At 46.9% G+C, this 19,904-nt stretch overlaps 1 protein-coding gene across 1 annotated transcript in view; it reads right to left on the bottom strand.

Annotated features, from left to right (window-relative positions):
• Positions 1–17,032, bottom strand: part of WWC2 (WW and C2 domain containing 2) — a 204,740-nt gene extending 187,708 nt beyond the window's left edge. Inside the window, exon 1 of the mRNA XM_041753925.1 lies at positions 16,794–17,032. Coding sequence (XP_041609859.1) covers positions 16,794–16,924 — 131 coding nt within the window. The 5' untranslated portion in view covers positions 16,925–17,032. The remainder of the gene's footprint in view (positions 1–16,793) is intronic.
• Between the last annotated feature and the right edge of the window lie 2,872 nt (positions 17,033–19,904).

The following is a 19,904-nucleotide window of genomic DNA, read 5'->3' as shown; positions in this document are numbered from 1 at the left end:
TATTTATTCCAACCATCTTATACCAGAGGAATTTAAGAGAATTTCCCCCTAAATTCAGACAAAGCAAAAATTATACGATATTAAATATGAATGGAGGGATGCCTGGGTGGCTCAGCAGTTGAGCATCTGCCTTCGGCCCAGGGCGTGATCCTGGAGTCCCAGGATCGAGTCCCACATCGGGCTCCCTGCATGGAGCCTGCTTCTCCCTCTGCCTCTCTCTGAGTCTCTAATGAATAAATTAAATCTTTAAAAAAAAATTTTTAAAAATAAATATGAATGGAAATTTAGGGATATCATGATTTTAACAAATGTTCTTTAGTTATAAATATAAAACATTTGAGTTTTTTGTCTCTGTAGAGAGGAGTTTAATTTCAATAAGCAGTAAGCTATGCACATAGTAATAAAAAGTGGCCCAGAAGTAATTACAGAAAATATAAGTCGTTTCCCCAACTACAGTCTTACTCCCCAAAAGTAACTGCCAATAAAGGGTCCTTGCTCAATACATTCCAGTTGACAAGTATTAGAAGGTAGGTGTGTATACGAGGGTGAGCATGCTTTAGCTCAAATGGGACCACAGCAGAGATTTTTGAATCTCAGCACCCTTACGTCTTTATCAATTCACAGTATTTCATTTCTATGTGCCATGATTACTCAACATGAATAAAGGTGTTTTTCAATACAACGTACACACACACACACACACACACCCTTTGAGACAGCTAACCTTGTGACCTTGAAAATTCTAAAATAACTGGTTTTCCAACTAATTCTTCATTTTCCTCTTCAAGGCCAGAAAAGGAAAACCAGCTTACCTGTTAGTTGTTTTTAAATCCTGAAATTATTAACTTAGAGGAGTTAATCTTAAAACAGTAAAAACATCCTTTCTATACTTGCAAAGGGAACCTTTCATCTCCACAGATAGGACATCGCCTCCATATCTTTTTTTTTAAGATTTTATTTATTTATTCATGAGAGACAGAGAGAGAGAGAGAGAGAGAGAGAGAGAGAGAGAAACAGGCTCCCCACATAGAACCCGATGTGGGACTCGATCCCCAGACAGGGATCATGCCCTAAGCCCTGAGCCAAAGGCAGAGGCTCAACCGCTCAGCCACCCAGGCGTCCCATCACCTCCATCTCTTGATGAAACCAGATGTTTAGATAATTTTCATTTCCCTTGTGACTTTCTTCAAAAACCCACCAACAAACACATTCAAGTTCTTTGGATAGACTGTTTAAGAACTCTCTAATTATCACTATAGATGAATACCAGAATAAAGAATCCGGGAGTTAAAGGCGGACCTTGGAACAAGAACTGACAAGAGTGGAAAGGAAATGAACTTTTTATACAAGAGGCATGGGTTAAATGACCATCCTTCTCCAACACTACATGCTCATTTTAAATCCTGGCCCTTATCGCAGAATATATTATCTAGAACTAGTATTCCAGCACTCTATCTGTGCTTTAAAAACTGGTAGCCTAACCAAAAATAAAATAAAGACCCAATTTCAATTTTCAGAATTAAAAATAAGACTTTTGTTCGAAAAAGAAACCACTGTTTTCCAAAGTACAAAAGTGCAGGGCTCCAGAGCTGCTAGGGTGAGGAGGGGCCGGACACCCTCTCCTGAAGGGGGTGAGCTCCACAAGAGGATCTGAAATCCCAAAGAAAGTTCTGATCCCTTCCTGCACACCGCGTAGAGGGCTGGGGCTTGGGGGTTCAGTCTAAAGAGCGGGCTGGGGCAGAGGCAAGAAAGCAGGAGAAGGACAAAGGGCGTCTCTTCCCCGAATCCTGTATTCTCACAGGGAGAATTAATGACATTATCACTATAAATCCCTAACCCGGCCAGGCCAGGCCCTCCGGCCTCTAACCAGGGAGCTGGCTTCCTTGCCAGGCCAGGCCAAATTCCGGGCGCCCTTCTGGAGCGTGAGCTGAGGGGTGCATCCAGCAGGCAGCAGCTCTCAGCAGGGCCAGGGCAACGTTCTCGATTTTCATTCAAATGGGCCAAACCTGAGTCCTGGGCTCCCACCACTCATTTAGGTAAACACCGCTCGTTTGCACAGCACAAAGGAGTATAATCGAAAATCACACAACAGAACCCAAAAGCCCTTCGAAGCAATCACTGGGAGTCAGTGAAGTTTAGCCTGAATACGGTGGAGGGCAAGGACACAAATAGGAGCGGGACAAAAGGAGGCTGTAAGAACGAGATAAAGTGTGCTGCGGGGAGACAAGAGGCAAGGTTTAAACAACAAAAAAAAAAAGTTGGGAAATTTCAGATAAGTCATGGTTTTTCTATGCAAACCGCTACACACAGTTTCTTTTCAGCCACAAGAGTAAACGCAGTCAGATGGGCCACCAACTAAAAGGACTCAACGCTTGGCTACTCGGCTGCAGCCCCATAAAGTCTTTCCTCATTTGAATAGTATTTTAGGAATGTTTTGTCAATGTGTCGGATGATTATTCACTTCTACTGCATTCTTCCCTTCTCCATGATAATCATGGTCATAGTAATGATTTATTTTAGGAGCAGAACATCCGCGACACTAAATGATGACCTTTTTTTAAACTGCTAAAATTCATATATTTATTTGTCCACGTTTCTTTAAAAAAAAAAAAGGGAAAAGTTAACTTTAACAACTGTTGCTCATAGCAACACAGGAACAAAAGATTTTTCACATGCATAATCTAAGCCATTTAATTAAAATTCACAAACTTGGATCTCAAACCAAGTCAAAAGTAGAAATGTAAGAATACTAGATTTCCAGACAGAAGCAGATACACAATACATTGTTTAGCTCCCACAACAACCAATAAAAGCCCAGTAACTGGTGACAGGGATAAAGAATGTGCACGTTACAAGATGCCTCTCCAACCACCGTTTCCGTGACGGCCTGTGTTCTTCCAGGTAAGTTTCATGGCATAAGTAAATCAAACAAAAAACACACCACACTCCCTCTGAGTCTCTATCACTTCCTATTTACAAAGGCTAGGGCTTGTATCCAAATCTAAGCAGTGTAAAGCAAAATATAACATGGCAATTTACAGAAGATGATTGCTCCCCCAAGACTCACGCTCAACTACAAGTAAAAGAGAATTCCAGTCAAGGTCTGTAATTTCCACACTTCTGGCAAAACCATGGTATTCTCAGACAATGCATCTCCCATCAGGGTTTAAATCAGGGTTTAAGCTCTAGGAAAGAATCTGGAAGAGCCAGGACTCAGCTTTATGCTTTGAAAATTCTCCATTCTTGGAGCAGCCCTGGTGGCTCAGCGGTTTAGGGCTGCCTTCAGCCCAGGGTGTGATCCTGGAGACCAGGGATCGAGTCCAACATCAGGCTCCCTGCATGGAGCCTGCTTCTCTCTCTGCCTCTCTCTCTCTCTCTCATGAATAAATAAATAAAATCTTAAAAAAAAAAAAAAAAGAAAATTCTCCATTCTTAATAACCTGGAGGGGGTACGGATGTGTAGGGCACATTTAGGAAAGTGACAGGCCCAAAGAAGCCTGGATTGGGAGAAGGCTGTGGTACAAGGTCAAAGGGTTTTTAGAACCAGAAGACAAGGGATAAAGAGGATTTATAGTATATCGGATCTCAAACCTTGGAATAAGGCAGGACACAGACAACTGAGCTTTACCTGAGTACCAAATACGCACAAGACAGTGTTGGATGTCCCCTGAGTACTCAACCAAAGAGAGCCTACCAACTTGTTGGGAAAAATAAAAAATAAATTCTGAAAAAGTAAGAGTTCAATTTGAAGAGCGAAGAGGACACATTTAGATTTAATACAGATGCAAAAACAAGCGCCATACGGGTTAAGGCATTGGCAGACTCCATGTGGCTAGGCTGTTAAGGGAAGCTCCAAGTGTTGAAACTTGGCTATGTACTGGCTACGACTTCCAACCCCAGAGAGGAGGCCCAGGGCTCTTCCTGGCAGTTGTCAGAGGCAGTGCAGAGCTAAATGCACAGCTCTGAAGTCAGAGGTGGCTGGGTTCGGCTGCACAGCTTTTGTGCCTGAGACTACTTACTTAACCCGTTAAGCCTGTTTCCTAAAATGCGGGCAGTAATGGTGCCTTATCAAAGGTTTCATTTATTCAATAAATAGTCGTTAGGAGCTCCCACAGAACTAGACACAGAAACCCAACAGTGAGCAAGTGCCCTCATGGGGCCTGAGGTGACATACGAGAAAGGCCCCACAGATGGATGGTAGTTCTACCGTTGTCACTGTCATCTTCATCACTGTCATCTGTAGCATAGCGCAACAGAGAAGGGATGTTCCAATGAGAATACATAAACCATCCTGGCTGGAACAAGGTTTCACAAACCAAGAGATATACGCATACTGAGCCTCAGGTCTGTACTTTGTCCTGGGACCTCTTCTTTTCTTTCTCTCCCAGGGATATTATCCTATCCCACCACCTAAAAATACTATCTACGTATTCCCAAATTTACTATCTCAAGCTCTGAGCTATCTTCCAAAGTCCAACAGGCCGCCTGTTGGATATCTCCACGTGTATGTCTTATTAGGTGTCTCAGACCTCAACTCTAGATTACTGATCCAACTGCATACTAACCAGCCATATTCCTCCCTTGGTCTTTCTTCACCTGTATTATCAGCAAATCCTTCATTTCTCTCTTTTCCTCATACCTCACATAGCCAGAGCATGAGCAAGTTGCTTCCCTTTTACCTAAAAAAATCCCAATCCATCCACTGCTCTCCGTTGCCAAAGCCACCATTCTACTTCAAGATCTAAGGGTTTCTCATCTAGGTTACCTCACTGCAATGGCTCCTACCACAGAGCAGTGATGGCTTGTTACAAATGGATAAGATTTTACAAAGAAATGTTCCCTTTACGGAAAGACAGTAGGAACACACACATGCACGTACACCCTTCATCCCTCCACCCAACTTAAAACTCACCCCATGGCTCTCAAATGCCCTTAAAATGTTGACTGATGGTGTACAAGGCATACCTGGTCAGACCCCTTTCCATGTCTCTGCCTCATCTCACAAGACCCTTGTCCCTTTGTGTCTTTACGCTGCGGTCACGCGGGCTGCCTTTCAGCAATTTGAACATTACCAACTTCCCTTGCATTTTAGGACAGTGGAGTCTTAGGACAGGAGAACTTTCTGCACTGCTGGACTGCACATGTGGCTATACCTGTACATGTGCCCCTGAGCCCTTCACTTGTGGCTAGTGAGACTGAGAAAGATTTTTAACTTTATTTTTGACTGATTTAAATAGCCACATATTACCAGCAGCTATCACAGCCCTTCACGGCAGACTGAACAGGACTAAGGCTTCCACCGCCTGCCTTTCCCTCTTCCTGGGCCATCTCAGATCTTCACAGGGCCAACCTAGATCTCCGTGAAAAGTCAGCTCCTTCAAAAGGCCTTTCCTTACCAAGGCACCCAAACTAGCTTCCACTGACACCATGTATCATATCGCCCCCGTTTATTTTCATCGAAACACATTCACTGTTGCCTTTATCATTTGTCATCCCTAAACAAGAATATAAAATCCATTGAAGCAGGGACCTTGCCTATTCCATTCAATGCCATGTCCCCAAGATATTGGTTAGGCATACAGTATTTTCTTTTTAAAAAAAAAAAAAGATTTTATTTATTTATTCATGAGAGACACTGAGAGACAGAGAGGCAGAGACACAGGCAGAGGGAGAAGCAGGCTCCATGCAGGGAGCCTGATGCGGGACTCAATCCCGGGACTCCAGGATCACGCTCTGGGTTGAAGGCAGGCGCTAAACTGCTGAGCCACCCAGGGATCCCCCATACAGTGTTTTCAATAAATCTCTGATGAAGGGTTGAACAATTGAGTAAGTGAGTGAGTGACTAGGGGGTCAAGTCAGTAGGCTGGGGACAGATTATGGAGCTGCTGGAAGGCGGCAAAGGTCCTTCAAATACTTACATTTCATTTATATGGGTACAGGGCTCTGCAGCATTCTTAAGTGCCCTGTGAGGACAGGCAGTCTAAGCAGACAGCACAAACGAATGGTGCACATGCAAAGCAGGTCTCCATCCTCAACTGACTTGAAATCAATTTTATGAGAACATTAGTGATGCAGACACACAGATGCTCCTTCCATATGAGACATTAGGAAATCTCTCAAGAATGCATCTATATACATCTAAAGGCATACCTTTGGGGGGGAAGCTGAAAAGGGTATTAGCCAACCAAGTCAGCCCTACACCCTCTGGATCTGCAACAGCAAACCAGGGCATTAATGTTCAGCCAAGTTAAATACCGGTTTATAGTCATTCGGTCCTATGAGAAATGTCATAAGCTGGGCCACTTAGCAGAAAGGGGGGAAGGGAGGCAATGAGGGGAGAGAGTAAACCTCTAACAAGTTGAAATAGCCTGATAATCGGCAAAGGGGGAAAGAACACAGAGCATGGACAGAACGACTGACCAGCCAGACACGAACACAGCTAGACCTCTAAGCCGACAAAGCTGACAGCCCAGGGATATCACGTACAATATGAATTCCACAACATTCACTCACTGTCACAATTTCAAAGAAAAAAACAACAAAAGATTGGCCTTTCACTGTATCTCTATGAAAAACTAAAACATTAAGGAAAACTGCAGAACGAAGTTCTGTGCTATGTGAACCCGCGCGCTCGTGCAGTCTTTGGCAATAAAAGTTGTGTCTACCATGCTCTAAGTGACGGAGTATCAGTGCCACTTCATAAAATTACCTTCTCATAAAATGGAGCAATGTCAGAAAAGTACACAACACATTCCACAGCCTCGCACGAAGACAGAATCTTAAGCAGGAGCGTAGAGCGCAAATCTCTGTGCATCAGAGCTTACTACGGCTGTCAGCACGGCGCTCGGAGCTGGTGACACTGCAGCCAGGCCACGCTGGACAAGCCGCACATGCAGAAACAGCACCAGTGGCACCAAAGGGAAGCCTCTCTGCCTGCCCGAGCCCCCCTGCTCTCTTTTACCAAAATACCAGGGATGCTTTTTAGCTAAAAGTCAGTTGCTATTTTAATAATCACGATAATGTGTGCATTTCTGTACATTTCCTACCCCCACCGCCATGGAGACCAAAGTAAGTTAAATGTTCACCTCTGTTCAAACTCTCTCTTGGGAAACCTCAACGCATCCAGTGTTACAGGAGCGAAAGTACGGTCCCCAAAGCTGAACTATTCCACCAGGCTCCACTTCCCAGGGGCCCCATTTTCAGTGCTGCTTGCCACTGGCCTCTGGGAACCATGAGTTCTTTTCTTTTCTTTCTTTTTTTTTTTTTTTTTTTTTTTTTTTAAGTTTTATCCATTTACCTTGAGAGAGAGAGAGGACAAGGGGAGGGGCAGAGAGAGAGAGAGACTCAAGCAGACCCCTTGCCGAGCGCAGAGCCTGACGCAGGCCTCAAATCCATGACCCTGAGACCATGACCAGAGCCGAAACCAAGAGTCAGACACTCAACCAACTGAGCCAGCCAGGCGCCCCAGAACCATGATTTCTGTACTGGCATCAAGACTAACAATATAGGAAAAATCATTCACAGAGTAATACAATCTTATTAGCCTTTCACAGCATCTTTGGAACATCCTTGGCTGTGACAGGCACCCGCTTTATAAAAATAATACATGGACTTATTTTCCACTTGATCATCACCAATTTTGTGATTTTATACACACCAACAATCTATCACAGGAGAATCTGTTTCTATCAAAAGCGATTACTATATTTATACTTCCAATAGTAAACTGTAAACAACTATGATATCCCCAGAAGTTCATTTTTCTCAGGTCCCTACATCCAATTCCGCCTACTTGAGAAAAATGGGTTTGGAAAACTTAATGTGACATGTTTCATTTCATTAAAAGAAAAGTGTTAAGATAAGCAAGGCAGCTCCTCAAATTCAGCATCTATGTCTGATTCATCATTATACTACACAATGCCTAGAGCCCAGGTTATTTATGAAATAAATGGTCATTGATGACAGATACAAACATGCCATTTTATCATATAAGATCAATATTTCTTCTCTATGTTTATACAAAATATTTTTAATTAAGGAGGGCACATGACAAGATGAGCACTGGGTATTATATTATATGCTTGCAAATTAAATTTAAACAAAATTTTAAAAATAAAATATTTTGGGACCCTTGGGTAGCTCAGTGGTTGAGCATCTGCCTTTGACTTGGGTCATGATTCCAGGGTCCTGGGATTGAGTTCTGCATCAGGCTCCACTCACAGAGCCTGCTTCTCTCTCTGTCTATGTCTCTGCCTCTTTCTGTGTCTCTCATGAATAAATAAAATAAAGATAAATCTTTAAAAATAAATAAATAAAATAAAATATTTTTAGAAACTTTATCACCCCACTTTATACCAAAGGTTGGCAAAATTTTTCTGTAAAGAGCCAGAGTAAATATTTCAAGCTTTGTGGGCGACATATAATCTCTGTCATATAGTCTTTTTTTTTATTAGTTATAATCGTTTAATGATGTAAAAGCCATTCTCAGCTGGAAAGTTCTACAAAAACAAGGCTGCAGGCTGGGATTTGGCCCCTGGGCCATAGTTTGCCCACCCTTGTTTCCCAAGTATACAAAAAAAAAACCCATAATTATATAGCAGAGTCACATTCTTACTAAAGAAAAACACTTCCAACTGTTTTGTGTGTTTTTGGTAATCTTTTTAAAATCTACTATTTTTTTGGAACAGTTTAAATTTACAGAAAAAAGTGTACTTAGTACAGAGCTTCCATATATTCCACACCCAGTAGTAGGATATTATGTTTATTCAAAATTAATGAACCAGGAATGATACATTCTAATGAACTACAATTCATATTTTTTTCTGAGTTTCTTAGCTTGTACTTCATGTCTTTCATCTGTTCCAGGATCCTATCCAGGATACCATATTACATTTAGTCATCATGTCTCCCTGGGCTCCTCTTGGCCGTGACTGTTTCTCAGACTTTCCTTGTTTCTCATGACCACGACAGTTTTAAGGAGTACAGGTCAGATGATTTTGTAGAATGTCCCTCTACTGAGATTTGGTGGGTGTTTTTCTCATGATTAGACTTGGGGTTCTGATAGTTTTGGGGGAGAAAGACCACAAAGAAAAAGTGTCATTATCATCACATCACACCAAGGGGACATCACCATGAGTTATCACTGCTGCTACTCACCTTGATCACCTAGCCAAGGCAGCGTTTGCCAGCTTTCCTCCAACTGTTGCTGTTGTTGTTGTTGTTTTTCAAACAATAAAAATGAGCATGATCCTGGGCAGCCCAGGTGGCTCAGCGGCTTAGCGCTGCCTTCAGCCCAGGGCGTGATCCCGGAGACCGGGGATCGAGTCCCACATCGGGCTCCCTGCATGGAGCCTGATTCTCCCTCTGCCTGTGTCTCTGCCTCTCTCTCTCTCTCTGTGTGTGTGTCTCTCATGAATAAATAACATCTTTTTTTTAAAAAAATGAGCATGATCCTTACCGTATATTACTAAACTGAAAGCTTTTAAACATCAACTCATGTTTAATAAGCTGGTCATATACATACACCCATCATTTCCATGATTTATAGCTAGGCCTCTTAAATACATCATATTTGAGATGAAGACAAAAGTTCATATGTTTTTTGCACCGTCTTCTACACTTAATTCCTCTCAATTGCTCCTCCTCACCTTTAGGCTGAATTAAAGGGATATCTAAAGAAAATGTAACAGACAATACTCAAATTTTCTTCCACCTTTTAAATGGTGACAACACAAACTAAATCGTAAGCAACCTGAGCTGGGTTAGAATCCTCCCAGAGGGCAGCCCAGGTGGCTCAGCGGTTTAGTGCCGCCTTCAGCCCAGGGTGTGATCCTGGAGGCCCGGGATGGAGTCCTACATAGGGCTCCCTGCATGGAGCCTGCTTCTCCCTCTGCCTGTGTCTCTGCCTCTTTCTCTCTCTCTCAAATAAATAAATAAATAAATCTTAAAAAAAAAAAAAAAAAAAGAATCCTCCTAGACCCCAGCGCACTTTGGGGCTGGCACAGTAAAAACTGTGGAAGAGCCTACATCCTCAACTTCAGGTGTTAAAATGATTCAAAGTGGTGAGACAGGGGAGGAAGGGAAGAGTGGTGTGAGACTAAAAAGAACTGATGTCTCTCAGCAAACTTTTTTTCCTGGTCAGAGAATAAGCGAGAGGACACAAAAAGGTGGGGAGAGTGGGAAGAGCTGAAAGCCTAAAAAAAGGTGGGAGGCTTGGGTCACAGTAAGGCCAGCAAAACACTCTGCAGAGGGAAATGCAAATCCAAACCGCAGTAAGATGCCACCTCGTGCCCTGGAGAAATGCTTAAAACAAAACAAACAGAAAATAACAAGTGTTGGTGAGGATGTGGAGAGACTAGAACCCTTGGACACTGCTGGTGGGAATGGCAAAAGGCTTGGCGGATCCTCAAAAAGTTAAACATAGAATTCCTATATGCTATAGCAGTTCCGCTTCCCGGGATCTACCCAAGAGAACTTCGAGAACATATATTCGTACAAAAATTATACATGAATGCTCACAGCAGCATTACTCATAATAGCCAAAAGGTGGAAGCAGCCCAAATACCCATCGACCAATGAGTAGATACACGGAGTGTTTACTCCATACAATAGAGTGTTATTCAAAGTCATAAAAAGGCATGAAGTTCTGTCACAGGCTACAACATAGATGAACCTGGAAAACTTGTGCTAAGTGAAAGAAGCCAGACACGAAGGACACAGATGGTATGATTCCATTTACATGACATTTCCAGAATAGGAACAACCATGAAGACAGCAGGTAGACTGGCGGTTGTCAAAGGCAGCAGAGGTGGGGAAAGAATAGAAGGTGGGCTCCCAGTGGGTACGGGCTTTCTTCTCAGAGTGATAAAAATGTTCAGGCATTACAGAAAGGTTATGGTTGCAAGGAACTGTGACTATACTAAAAACCACTGAATGGTACTTTCAGATGGTTAAAATGGAGAATTTTATGCGATTTTTTTTTTTTAAATCTCAATAAAAAATAGAATAAATCACTGGGGAAAAAAGCCACTGAACAGAATGGAAACATTCTGAACCACTGTATTTGGTAAATCATGTTTAATCCCAAACTTCCAGACACACACCCTTTAAAAACCCTTTTCCTATTCTGTATACTTCTGTGATAATTTTTTCAATCACAGGAGCTTCAGAAATGAATTAGTCCAAAATTCTAACAAGAAACCAGGTCAACCGATTTTAAATAACTTCAGAGGGCCAGAGCATACAGAGACTCAGGTCCGACCTCACGGAATTCACACTGTAATAGGCTCACATGGTTTCCTATCACCTCAATAACTCCCGCATCAGCAAAATGAAGCTGACTATGCCCTTCTTTACTGGTGGCATCTTTTTCCTACTGACATTTAGTCAAGAAAAGTCAAGAAAAGTAAGCACAGACCATTTACAAGGCAATATGCCTAGTCCCACAGGCAGGCAGTGCAAGAGTTTATCAGGCTGAAGGGCAGCTTCTGTAGGTCCCAGTGCTCTTGGGCTTCCCTACAGGAGATTTACTTATTTATTTACTTACTTAAGGATTTTATTTATTCATGAGAGACACAGAGGCAGAGACATAGGAAGAGGGAGAAGCAGGCACCCTGCGAGGAGCCCGATGCAGGACTCGATCCCAGGACCCTGGGATCATGCCCTGAGCCGAAGGCAGAGGCTCAACCACTGAGCCACCCAGGCGTCCCTTAAGTTGGTAGCTCCTACAGGAGATTTAAATACTGACTTGCTTGAAGGCCACACACCACAAGGGCTGACTAGCTAACTCACAATTTAGTGATTTGCAGCTTAAAAAAATTTTTACTTATTTATAAATAATAGTCTTTCCTGGAAAAGCAAGTACTGTGCTGCCCTAAGTCTTCCAAAAAAAATTACACTGCGAACTATAGACTATTAAAGTCACTGAAGAAATCTTAGTCATAGACGAAGCAACTACTGTTCCCTCCTGCAAGCATTATAGCAAACTGTGTTGAAAACATGAAATACTTCTTTGGGAATTTTTGGAAGACAGCACAGTTGAGTTTAAATTAGTGCTTCCCAGAGTGATTTAAAGAAACAAAAAAAACAAAAACAAAACAAAACAAAAAAAACCTTTCCTTAACAACCTCTCCACACTTCAAAAACCATAATCATTCAAATAATTCACAGTAACCACTTGGCACCCAAACTCAGCCGGCTGGAGAGGAATGATTTCCGACAATCTATGACAATGGCAGTTGTGATTAAGACTATAAGGGCTAAAAAAAAAAAAAAAGACTATAAGGGCTGATTTTGTGTTCTTTGCTCTTATAATTCCCATATTTATACTATTAGTCAAAATGTAGTAGCTTAATTCTCTCATTATTTTTACTCTAACTAGAAAATCAATTGTCTCTGGTTGTTGGTGGTTATGGGTATATTTTTCGAAAGCATAACAATAAGGAACTGGAAGAGAGTAGCTCAACTAGCATTCTTTCATTAATCTAACAACTTTCTTCACTAATTGACCTAACCAACATTCATTTAACATCTCCCATCTACAAAGGACACAGAAAGCAGTAATAAGCAATTAGGTCTCTTGAGGAATTTACACTCTAGCAGTAGGTTTAGCAAAATTACTTGCTTTGACTTTGAAAGAAAGACAATACAGAGTTCCTCAGATCCTAATCACATGCCATAAACTGGGTGTAAAGAGCCAAGAGTTAGCTCAGCCATCAAGGATGCCCAGCTGACATCCTGTTCCTCCTGTCACCCTCCCCCCGCCCCTCCAGAACTTCTGCCCTTCAATTAGAAAGCACACAGGTCACTCAATATCTGATCCTAACCATAAACCAAAGATTATGTCTATCAGCAAATTTTTGTGTGGTGGTAAATCGTTTACATTCAACTAGACAAAATTATTGTATCTCAGGTTAACATTCCATCCAAGGACAGGAAACGAGCAGAACTCTACTGAGAGTGTGTACAACCACTCACCCAGTCTCTGAGGCCTGCCCACTCTAGCCCCCCTATTCCTCTCAAAGGCAATGAATCTTTTCCTATGTTGAATGTAGGGGGGTGTTTTTTAAGCACCACACCATTTGGCCACGATCTATGAGCCACCATAAACACCAACTGGTGTGGTCAAAGGGTGTCCATGGTGCGCAAAACAAGAGGGGAAGGAGGGAGTAGGCCTGTAAATACCAGTTGACCTACTGGGGGGTGGGAGTGGGAGGCAAGGAATCATGGGCAGGGTGATTTCCCCAGAATTGATAAGGGGGGAGGGAGGAAGGCAAAGTCAAGACCGTTAGAGTAAAATTGTAATCTATTCAGGATCTAGACAGAGCTCTTAACTCTTCCCCAAACAGAACTTCTGACATGCCCAAGAGTACACAGAATTTCCAAGTTCTACCTGGCCCTGCCCTGTCGTTCAATGGGGTCAACCTGGTGAGCCTCCAACCATGCTCCCAAGGCATTCACGAACCAGACCCTACATACTCAGGGGTCTCAGAATCCTAAAAAGTTAACAGGAACCTTTGAAGACCAATAAAGACTGGTCAATCAGCCTGAAAAATCAACAGTAGACCAAGAGGTTCTACTCCACCCAAACACCCCTGAGCATATCCAGGTATGCTCAGTGGTCTACAGGAATGACACAGGACACAGGCTCAAGGGTCAAACTATCTGACTTCAAATCCTGGCCACTTTTCATAGCAATGACAATGTCTCTATGACTCCATTTCCTCATCTGTAACCAGAAGATAATAATAGCACTACCTCATAGGACTAATGGGAGAACAGAACGAGACCACGGTTAAGGAGCTTAGCACAGTGACTGTCCCACAATAAACACTGAATAAATATGTGCCAGTACATTCACTACCTCCAGGGCTAACCTGAACTACCACTCGGTTCCTAAAGCGGAATGACAGCATCACCACTACTACTACTATTTGGCCGGGCCCTAATTATGGACCCCTAACCATCCCTATGAGGTAAGTGGTATTATCTTCATTTTCGAGCTGAAAATGAAGGTTTAGAGGAACTCACAAACTCAGCTAAGCTTACTCAGTTAATAAGTGGTGGGGGAATAAAAACTTTAATCATGTCCCGGCATAGTCTGCATTGTCTCATCTACCTCCAAAAGCTTAGAAGTATTTTAATACTTCAGTATTCTAAAATCACTACTCATTGAACAAAATTTTGCTCTTGTAAAAGCCTCCAGCCTTCCTCCCCATGCTAAATCTGCATATTTACCTATATAATCAGAAATACTTCAATTCTGAAAGACTGTTAGAATTTTTCTCAACATAAATATAAGTAAGTCCCCATGCCTACTTCAATTAAATGACTTTAAAAGTTCCAAAGTATTGCATACCCACAGTTTATCAAGTCACTTTTCTTTCAGGATTTGTAATTTGATCCTGTAGGAGAATGGGCACACTCCAATTGGCCTGTGTAACATCTCTTTTTCCATATGTTTGGTAAGTGTCTAACAAAAATGACTAGAGTTCATAGTTGTTCCAAATATCCTCTTACACTATTTAGCAAGACTTACAGTCACTTCATTGCCCAAAAAGAAAACACAGATTTAAACTGAGTATGTCATTAATGACCCCGAAGTCATAGAATTCTTTAAAACTCACAGTGAGATCCAGAAATGTTTATAACCAAATTTATACTTCCAAATACTTAAAGTTCTCACTGCTTCAAAGAAAGCTGGAATAATAACAAGTCACCTTATTCAAAACTGTTTATCCACATCAAATGAACTGGTTACCCAGTTTCCTGAAAACAGAGTTCATAATAATTGTTAATCCATTAACAGTTTAAAATAAAAGGCATGCTTAACTTGTTTAAGAAGCAGTGATATGGATAAGCCAAGTCCTATCTTACTTCACTCACTATTTGCTTTACCCAGGCATTACATATTCTTATAATCTTTGTTGGTAAATACGAATGAGACGATAAGAACTGAACATGTGAAATGAAGAGGATCCGAAATGCCTAAATATTTCAAGAATTCACTGCAATTTCAAGAACCTGAAACTCCTGAGTACGAGAAAGCAGAATTACCACATATCTGTAAAAGTCAAATATTTATACAGGTGCCTTAAAAGTCACTGCTGGGTGCACACCATCATCACTGACATTTACTATCTGTTAAACAGTTTCAAGTGCAAGGGCATAAGTCAAATAACTGACCTGGAGCACGAAGTTTATGACAACAAGGAATATGTCTGGAGAAACTGTGAAGGTGTGATGCTTGTCATAACTTTCATCAGGCCAGCAACAGGCAGCCAGGCTGTGGCGAGAGAGAACCTCAGCACAGGTGCCTTTTCTCATTTCAGAAAGGCAATCCGGACTGATACCTTCATGGATAATTGAATAGGGATTGTCCCATAAATTTATAATGTCCTTTATGACTTTCTTATAATTACTCCTTGACAGCTTTCAAAAAAACTATATTCTCAAGATAAAAGTTAACGGAGGACATCAAGTATGAAACTACTTCAACTTCAAATGGAGAAAAGGGGTAAGTGAAGCCCCTAAAAATGATAAACCCCCAGTTGACGATTTGGAACACCTCTTTCATGACCAATTTGCAAATTTACAGTCAGGAGTATCTCCTTTTACAATAGTCTAGCCTCTTAAAATAAGTCTAACTTTCGGGCAGCCTGAGTGGCTCAGTGGTTTGGTGCCCCCTTGGGCCCAGGGCATGATCCTGGAGCCCCAGGATCGAGTCCCACGTGGGGCTCCCTGCATGGAGCCTGCTTTTCCCTCTGCCTCTGTCTGTCTCTGGGTCTTTCATGAATGAATAAATAAAATCTTAAAAAAAAAAAAAATGTCCTAACTTTCAGAAATTTTCCTTCTAAGGGTAACAAGACAGATGAGAGAGAGGACCAACGCTGGGGAACATTCAGCAGAAGACTTTTCAGCTCCTGAACTTCTTAAGACGACGATCTGGTTGCGCTTCTCCTCTTGAACCTCGGAGCAGGACTAAAGAGGGTGTGTTGAAAGTGAAAACTTACAAGAAAAGAGATCAAGCTAAGAATAAGCTCAAGTCTGTGTCCGCGTTCAGGGCACTTCTTTCTTCAAATCAGAACTGGCCTTTTCAAGATCGAGGACTCGGTTTTCAGGTACGACAGCACGCGGCACACCAACACCCCACCACCACCCAGGAAAAGTGTGTCCCGGCTGTGAGGGGCTCGGAGCACCCCCAGGCCGGGCGGGGGGAGGAGGGGGCCCGGAGCCGCCGCCCTCCCCGCCCTCCCCGCCCTCCCCGCCCTCCCCGCTGCAGGCGCGGGACCTGGGGCCTGGGCGGTGCGCCCCGTCGGGACCGGCAGGCAGGCAGGCGGCCCAGGGCAGGCCAGAGATGCCACAGGTGGCTCGCACGGCGGCCTCGCGGGGGGGCTGCGGGCCCGTCCCGCCTCGCGAAGGCCGAGGCTGCCCTCCAGCCCCGGAGTGGCCCGGCCCAGGCGGAGGCGAACTCGCGGCGGGGAGGGCGGCGGGGGGGCCGCTCCCCGGACACCCCCGCCGGCCCCGGGCGCCGGCCGAGCCGCCCTTCCCTCCCGGCCGGGAGCGTGTCGAGGTCCGGGGGGCGTCGGGAGGCGGGCGTGCAGGGGAGGCCCTGCTAGGGGCGGCTCCTCCCGGCCCCCGCCCCCGCCCCCGCTCCCGCCCGCCCCCTCCCGGCACCCCGAGGCCGGCGACGCCCCGCGCCCCGCGCCCCGCGCCCCCCGCGCCGCCGACCGGCCGGATCCCCGGACAACAGCCCCGCGCCCGCCCGCCCGCCCGCCCGCGGCCCGGCCGCCCACCTGTCCCGGGGGTCGATCCAGCTGGTCCTCCTGGTGTTGTGGTCGATGTAGAAGACCTTGCCGTCGTAGTCCCTGGCCTCCTCCCAGCCCCGGGGTAGCGGCAGCTGCCCGCTCCCGGCCCTCCTAGGCATGGTCGGCGGCCTCGCCGGCGAGCGGCGCCTCCATAGGGACCGGGCGCGGGGCGCGGCGGCGGCGGCGGCGGCGGGGCCGGGGCTGCGGGGCGCGGGGCGGCGGGGCGCGGGGCGGCGGGGCCACGCGCGGGGGGCGCCCCAGGAAACCCTGCTCTCGGCCCCGCCGGGGATCAGTCCACCATGTCTGCGTCGGAGCTGGCGAGCGAACCCTCCTCCTCCTCCTCCTCCTCCTCCCGCTCCTCGCGGCTGCCGCCGCTGCCTCCGCCTCTTCCTCCTCCTCCTCCCCGTCCCCCTGTGGCCGCCGAGGGTCGCGGCGCCCAGGCTGCCCGAGCCGCCGCCGTCTGGGCTCGGATCCGGGAAGCTCGGCGGAGCGGCGGCGGCGGCGGCGGCGGCGGCGGCCTCCTCATTTGCGTGCGATTAGCATAGGCCCCGCCCCCGGGCCGCCCGCCCCGCCCCTCGCCGGGCTCATCTGCATGCACATTCCTCGCCGCCACATTCCAGGGCTTAACCCCGCCGCTCCCGGCGCCCGCTGCACGAGCCGGGGCGCGAGGGCCGAGCCCGGGGCGGGGGCGGGGGCGGGGGCCGAGGGACCAGGTGGGAGGGAGGACGGCGACGGAATGCGCCGCCCGCTCCCTCCCTTTGACCCCCAAATGGCTCCCCGCCGCGGACCGCCTCGGGTTTGCAGTTTCGGGGGAGACCCGAGAGCGCGCCGCAGCCTTCTGCACTTCTGGCCGACTTCTAGGGAAACCACAGGCTTTCGAGAGGAAAGGGGCGGGGGAAGCAGCTCCCCTCGGGGGAGGAAGGCCCGGCACACTGCGAGGGCTGCTGCGGGCCCCGGCGCGGTCCCGGGCCGCTGGGGAAGTGTGAGAAGCCCCCGGGCGGCGGAGGCGCGTCCGCGGCGTGTCCGGGGCGGTGTCGCCCGCGGGGCCTCTGCAGGGCGCCCGGCCCTCCGTGACCTCAGCCCAGAGGCCGCGGGCCTCGCGGCGGAAGGCGCAGGCGGTCCGCGGGCCCAGGGCGCCGAGACACGCCCGCCCCGGGGGCCTGCGGGGCGCGGGGGGCTCCAGCCTGACCCCGGCGGCGACGCCCCCCCGCCCCCCGCCCCCCGGCCCCCCCGGCCCCCAGCCCAGCTCCTCGGCCCGCGGGCCGCCGGCCTCCGGGGGTTGCAGGGTGCGGGCCAGCCGCCGGGGCGGGCCGCTGCAGGACTTTGGGACCGTGGGACGTGGACTAATCCCCAAGCCGGTCCCTTCCGCCCGGCCCCCGCCGCGGGAAGTCCCCCGCCCCGAGCCGGGCGGCGGCCTGGACGGTGTGGGGTGTGGGCGACCCCGCCGGAGGGGCCCCGCTGCGCCGGGGCCAGGCTGTCCTAGGCCCTGGATGTGCCTGGATGCAATGTGGCCCTTCCCTGAGCCCACAAGCATTTCTTTATTCATCCCCTGCTGCGTCCCGGAGCGCACGGGACCGGCTGGACCGCGGGCTTCGGGCAGGACAGGCCCCCGGCCCTCGGCCTGGCCAGGGAGCCTCCCAGGCCCGACTCCTCCGCAGCCAGGTCTACACCGTCCCCATTCATATTCTTCCGGGTTAGTAACAGCTTCTTTTAAAGTAAAACAGCCCCAGAAGGTCCCGGAGCTCAGTCGATTCCCCTGGGGGTGTGAGTTCGCTTAGTCCCGCGGCTAACGGGTAACGACTTCCCCCACCGCGTGCAGGGCAGGGCCGGGCGTTGCGCGGGCGCTTCCGGAGGGTTTGGAACCAAGCGGTCTCTCGTCCCGGATTCCCAGAGCCCTAAGGGAGCCGGGTGCCTTGGGGCTCACCAGGGGCCGGCGCGGTTGGATCCCCAGGCCGCGGGGCATCTGCGGTCAGCCCCAAAGGTGGAGGCGCGAGGTCCCCAGGAGTCAGGCCGGGGGCCAGGCTGGGCACAGCTCCACGGCGAGGACTGGGCCGCCGCCTTGCGCGAGAGTCAGAAGCAGTTGTATTTGCACTTGGGAGTAGTCTGCTCGGCAGCAGAAACCTTAAACCACCAGAAGCTCTGGGGAGTCCACTCGTGGGGAGGAACAAACCAGCAGCAGGAGGTGGGGAATCCATTCCTTTTTTCCTTCTAGGTCTTCCTCTTTGGCGCCCAGGAAACTAAGCTTGCCCTTGGCAAAGAGCAGCCCCTACCCTACCTGCTGGTCCCTTGTTTTGCCCCACTCTGTTCATCAAGACGTGATCACACAAGGCAAGCTTCTCCGGTTCCTAGTGAGATGCTGGTGGGTAACCCTAAGGTTGGGCTTTCCAAGTGCTGTCGGAAAAAAAAAAGAAAATGAGACCTGTCTAAAACTAATTTCTCACACTATGAAGGTGTGAGAAGGTGTTGGTGCTTTTTTTTCCATCACTCTACACTGGCTCTCATGCACAGACAAAATCTGTGTCAGCGTATACTAACAACATCATTCAGCAACCCAGCCAAACCACTCTTGTTTCAGCCTTCCTTCCAGGCTCCCCACCCACCCATTAGAAAACATATATTATATGAAAATGTCTGCATCCTACTATTTTTTTTGAAAGTAACTCTGCTGTTGCCACTATTTAATTTGTTTCCCTGGAATGAGTTACTGCAAAATACTTCTTGGTACAATTTCAAATTTGATAAGCTTTCAGATAAATATTTTTACCCAAACTCCGAAAACCGATGGGGATTCCAAAACAGCACACAGCGGTAAATGGCATTTATTGTTCCATAAATCCTGGGGCTTCAAAAAAGAAATGCTAAATAGAGAAACAAAACTCTAAAGTAATTAAGAGACAAGCTCACTTCTCTCACACTGGTGGGCACAGGAAACATTTGGTCACACAAAAGCAGTTAAGATGACAAGTGAGTCACTGATTTTTTTTGTCTTAATCAGGCTTGAACTCTGCTGTTCTGAGTTCATGCATTTACACAGTACCATCATTCTGGAGAATTCCTAATGGCTAAGATGGTGAAATTTTATTTTATCTATATTTACAT

The sequence above is a fragment of the Vulpes lagopus genome, chromosome 4, assembly GCF_018345385.1.
Source record: "Vulpes lagopus strain Blue_001 chromosome 4, ASM1834538v1, whole genome shotgun sequence".
Lineage (NCBI taxonomy): Eukaryota > Metazoa > Chordata > Mammalia > Carnivora > Canidae > Vulpes > Vulpes lagopus.
The sequence above is the reverse complement of the archived record's forward strand: the minus strand, read 5'-3'. Positions and strand labels throughout refer to the sequence as shown.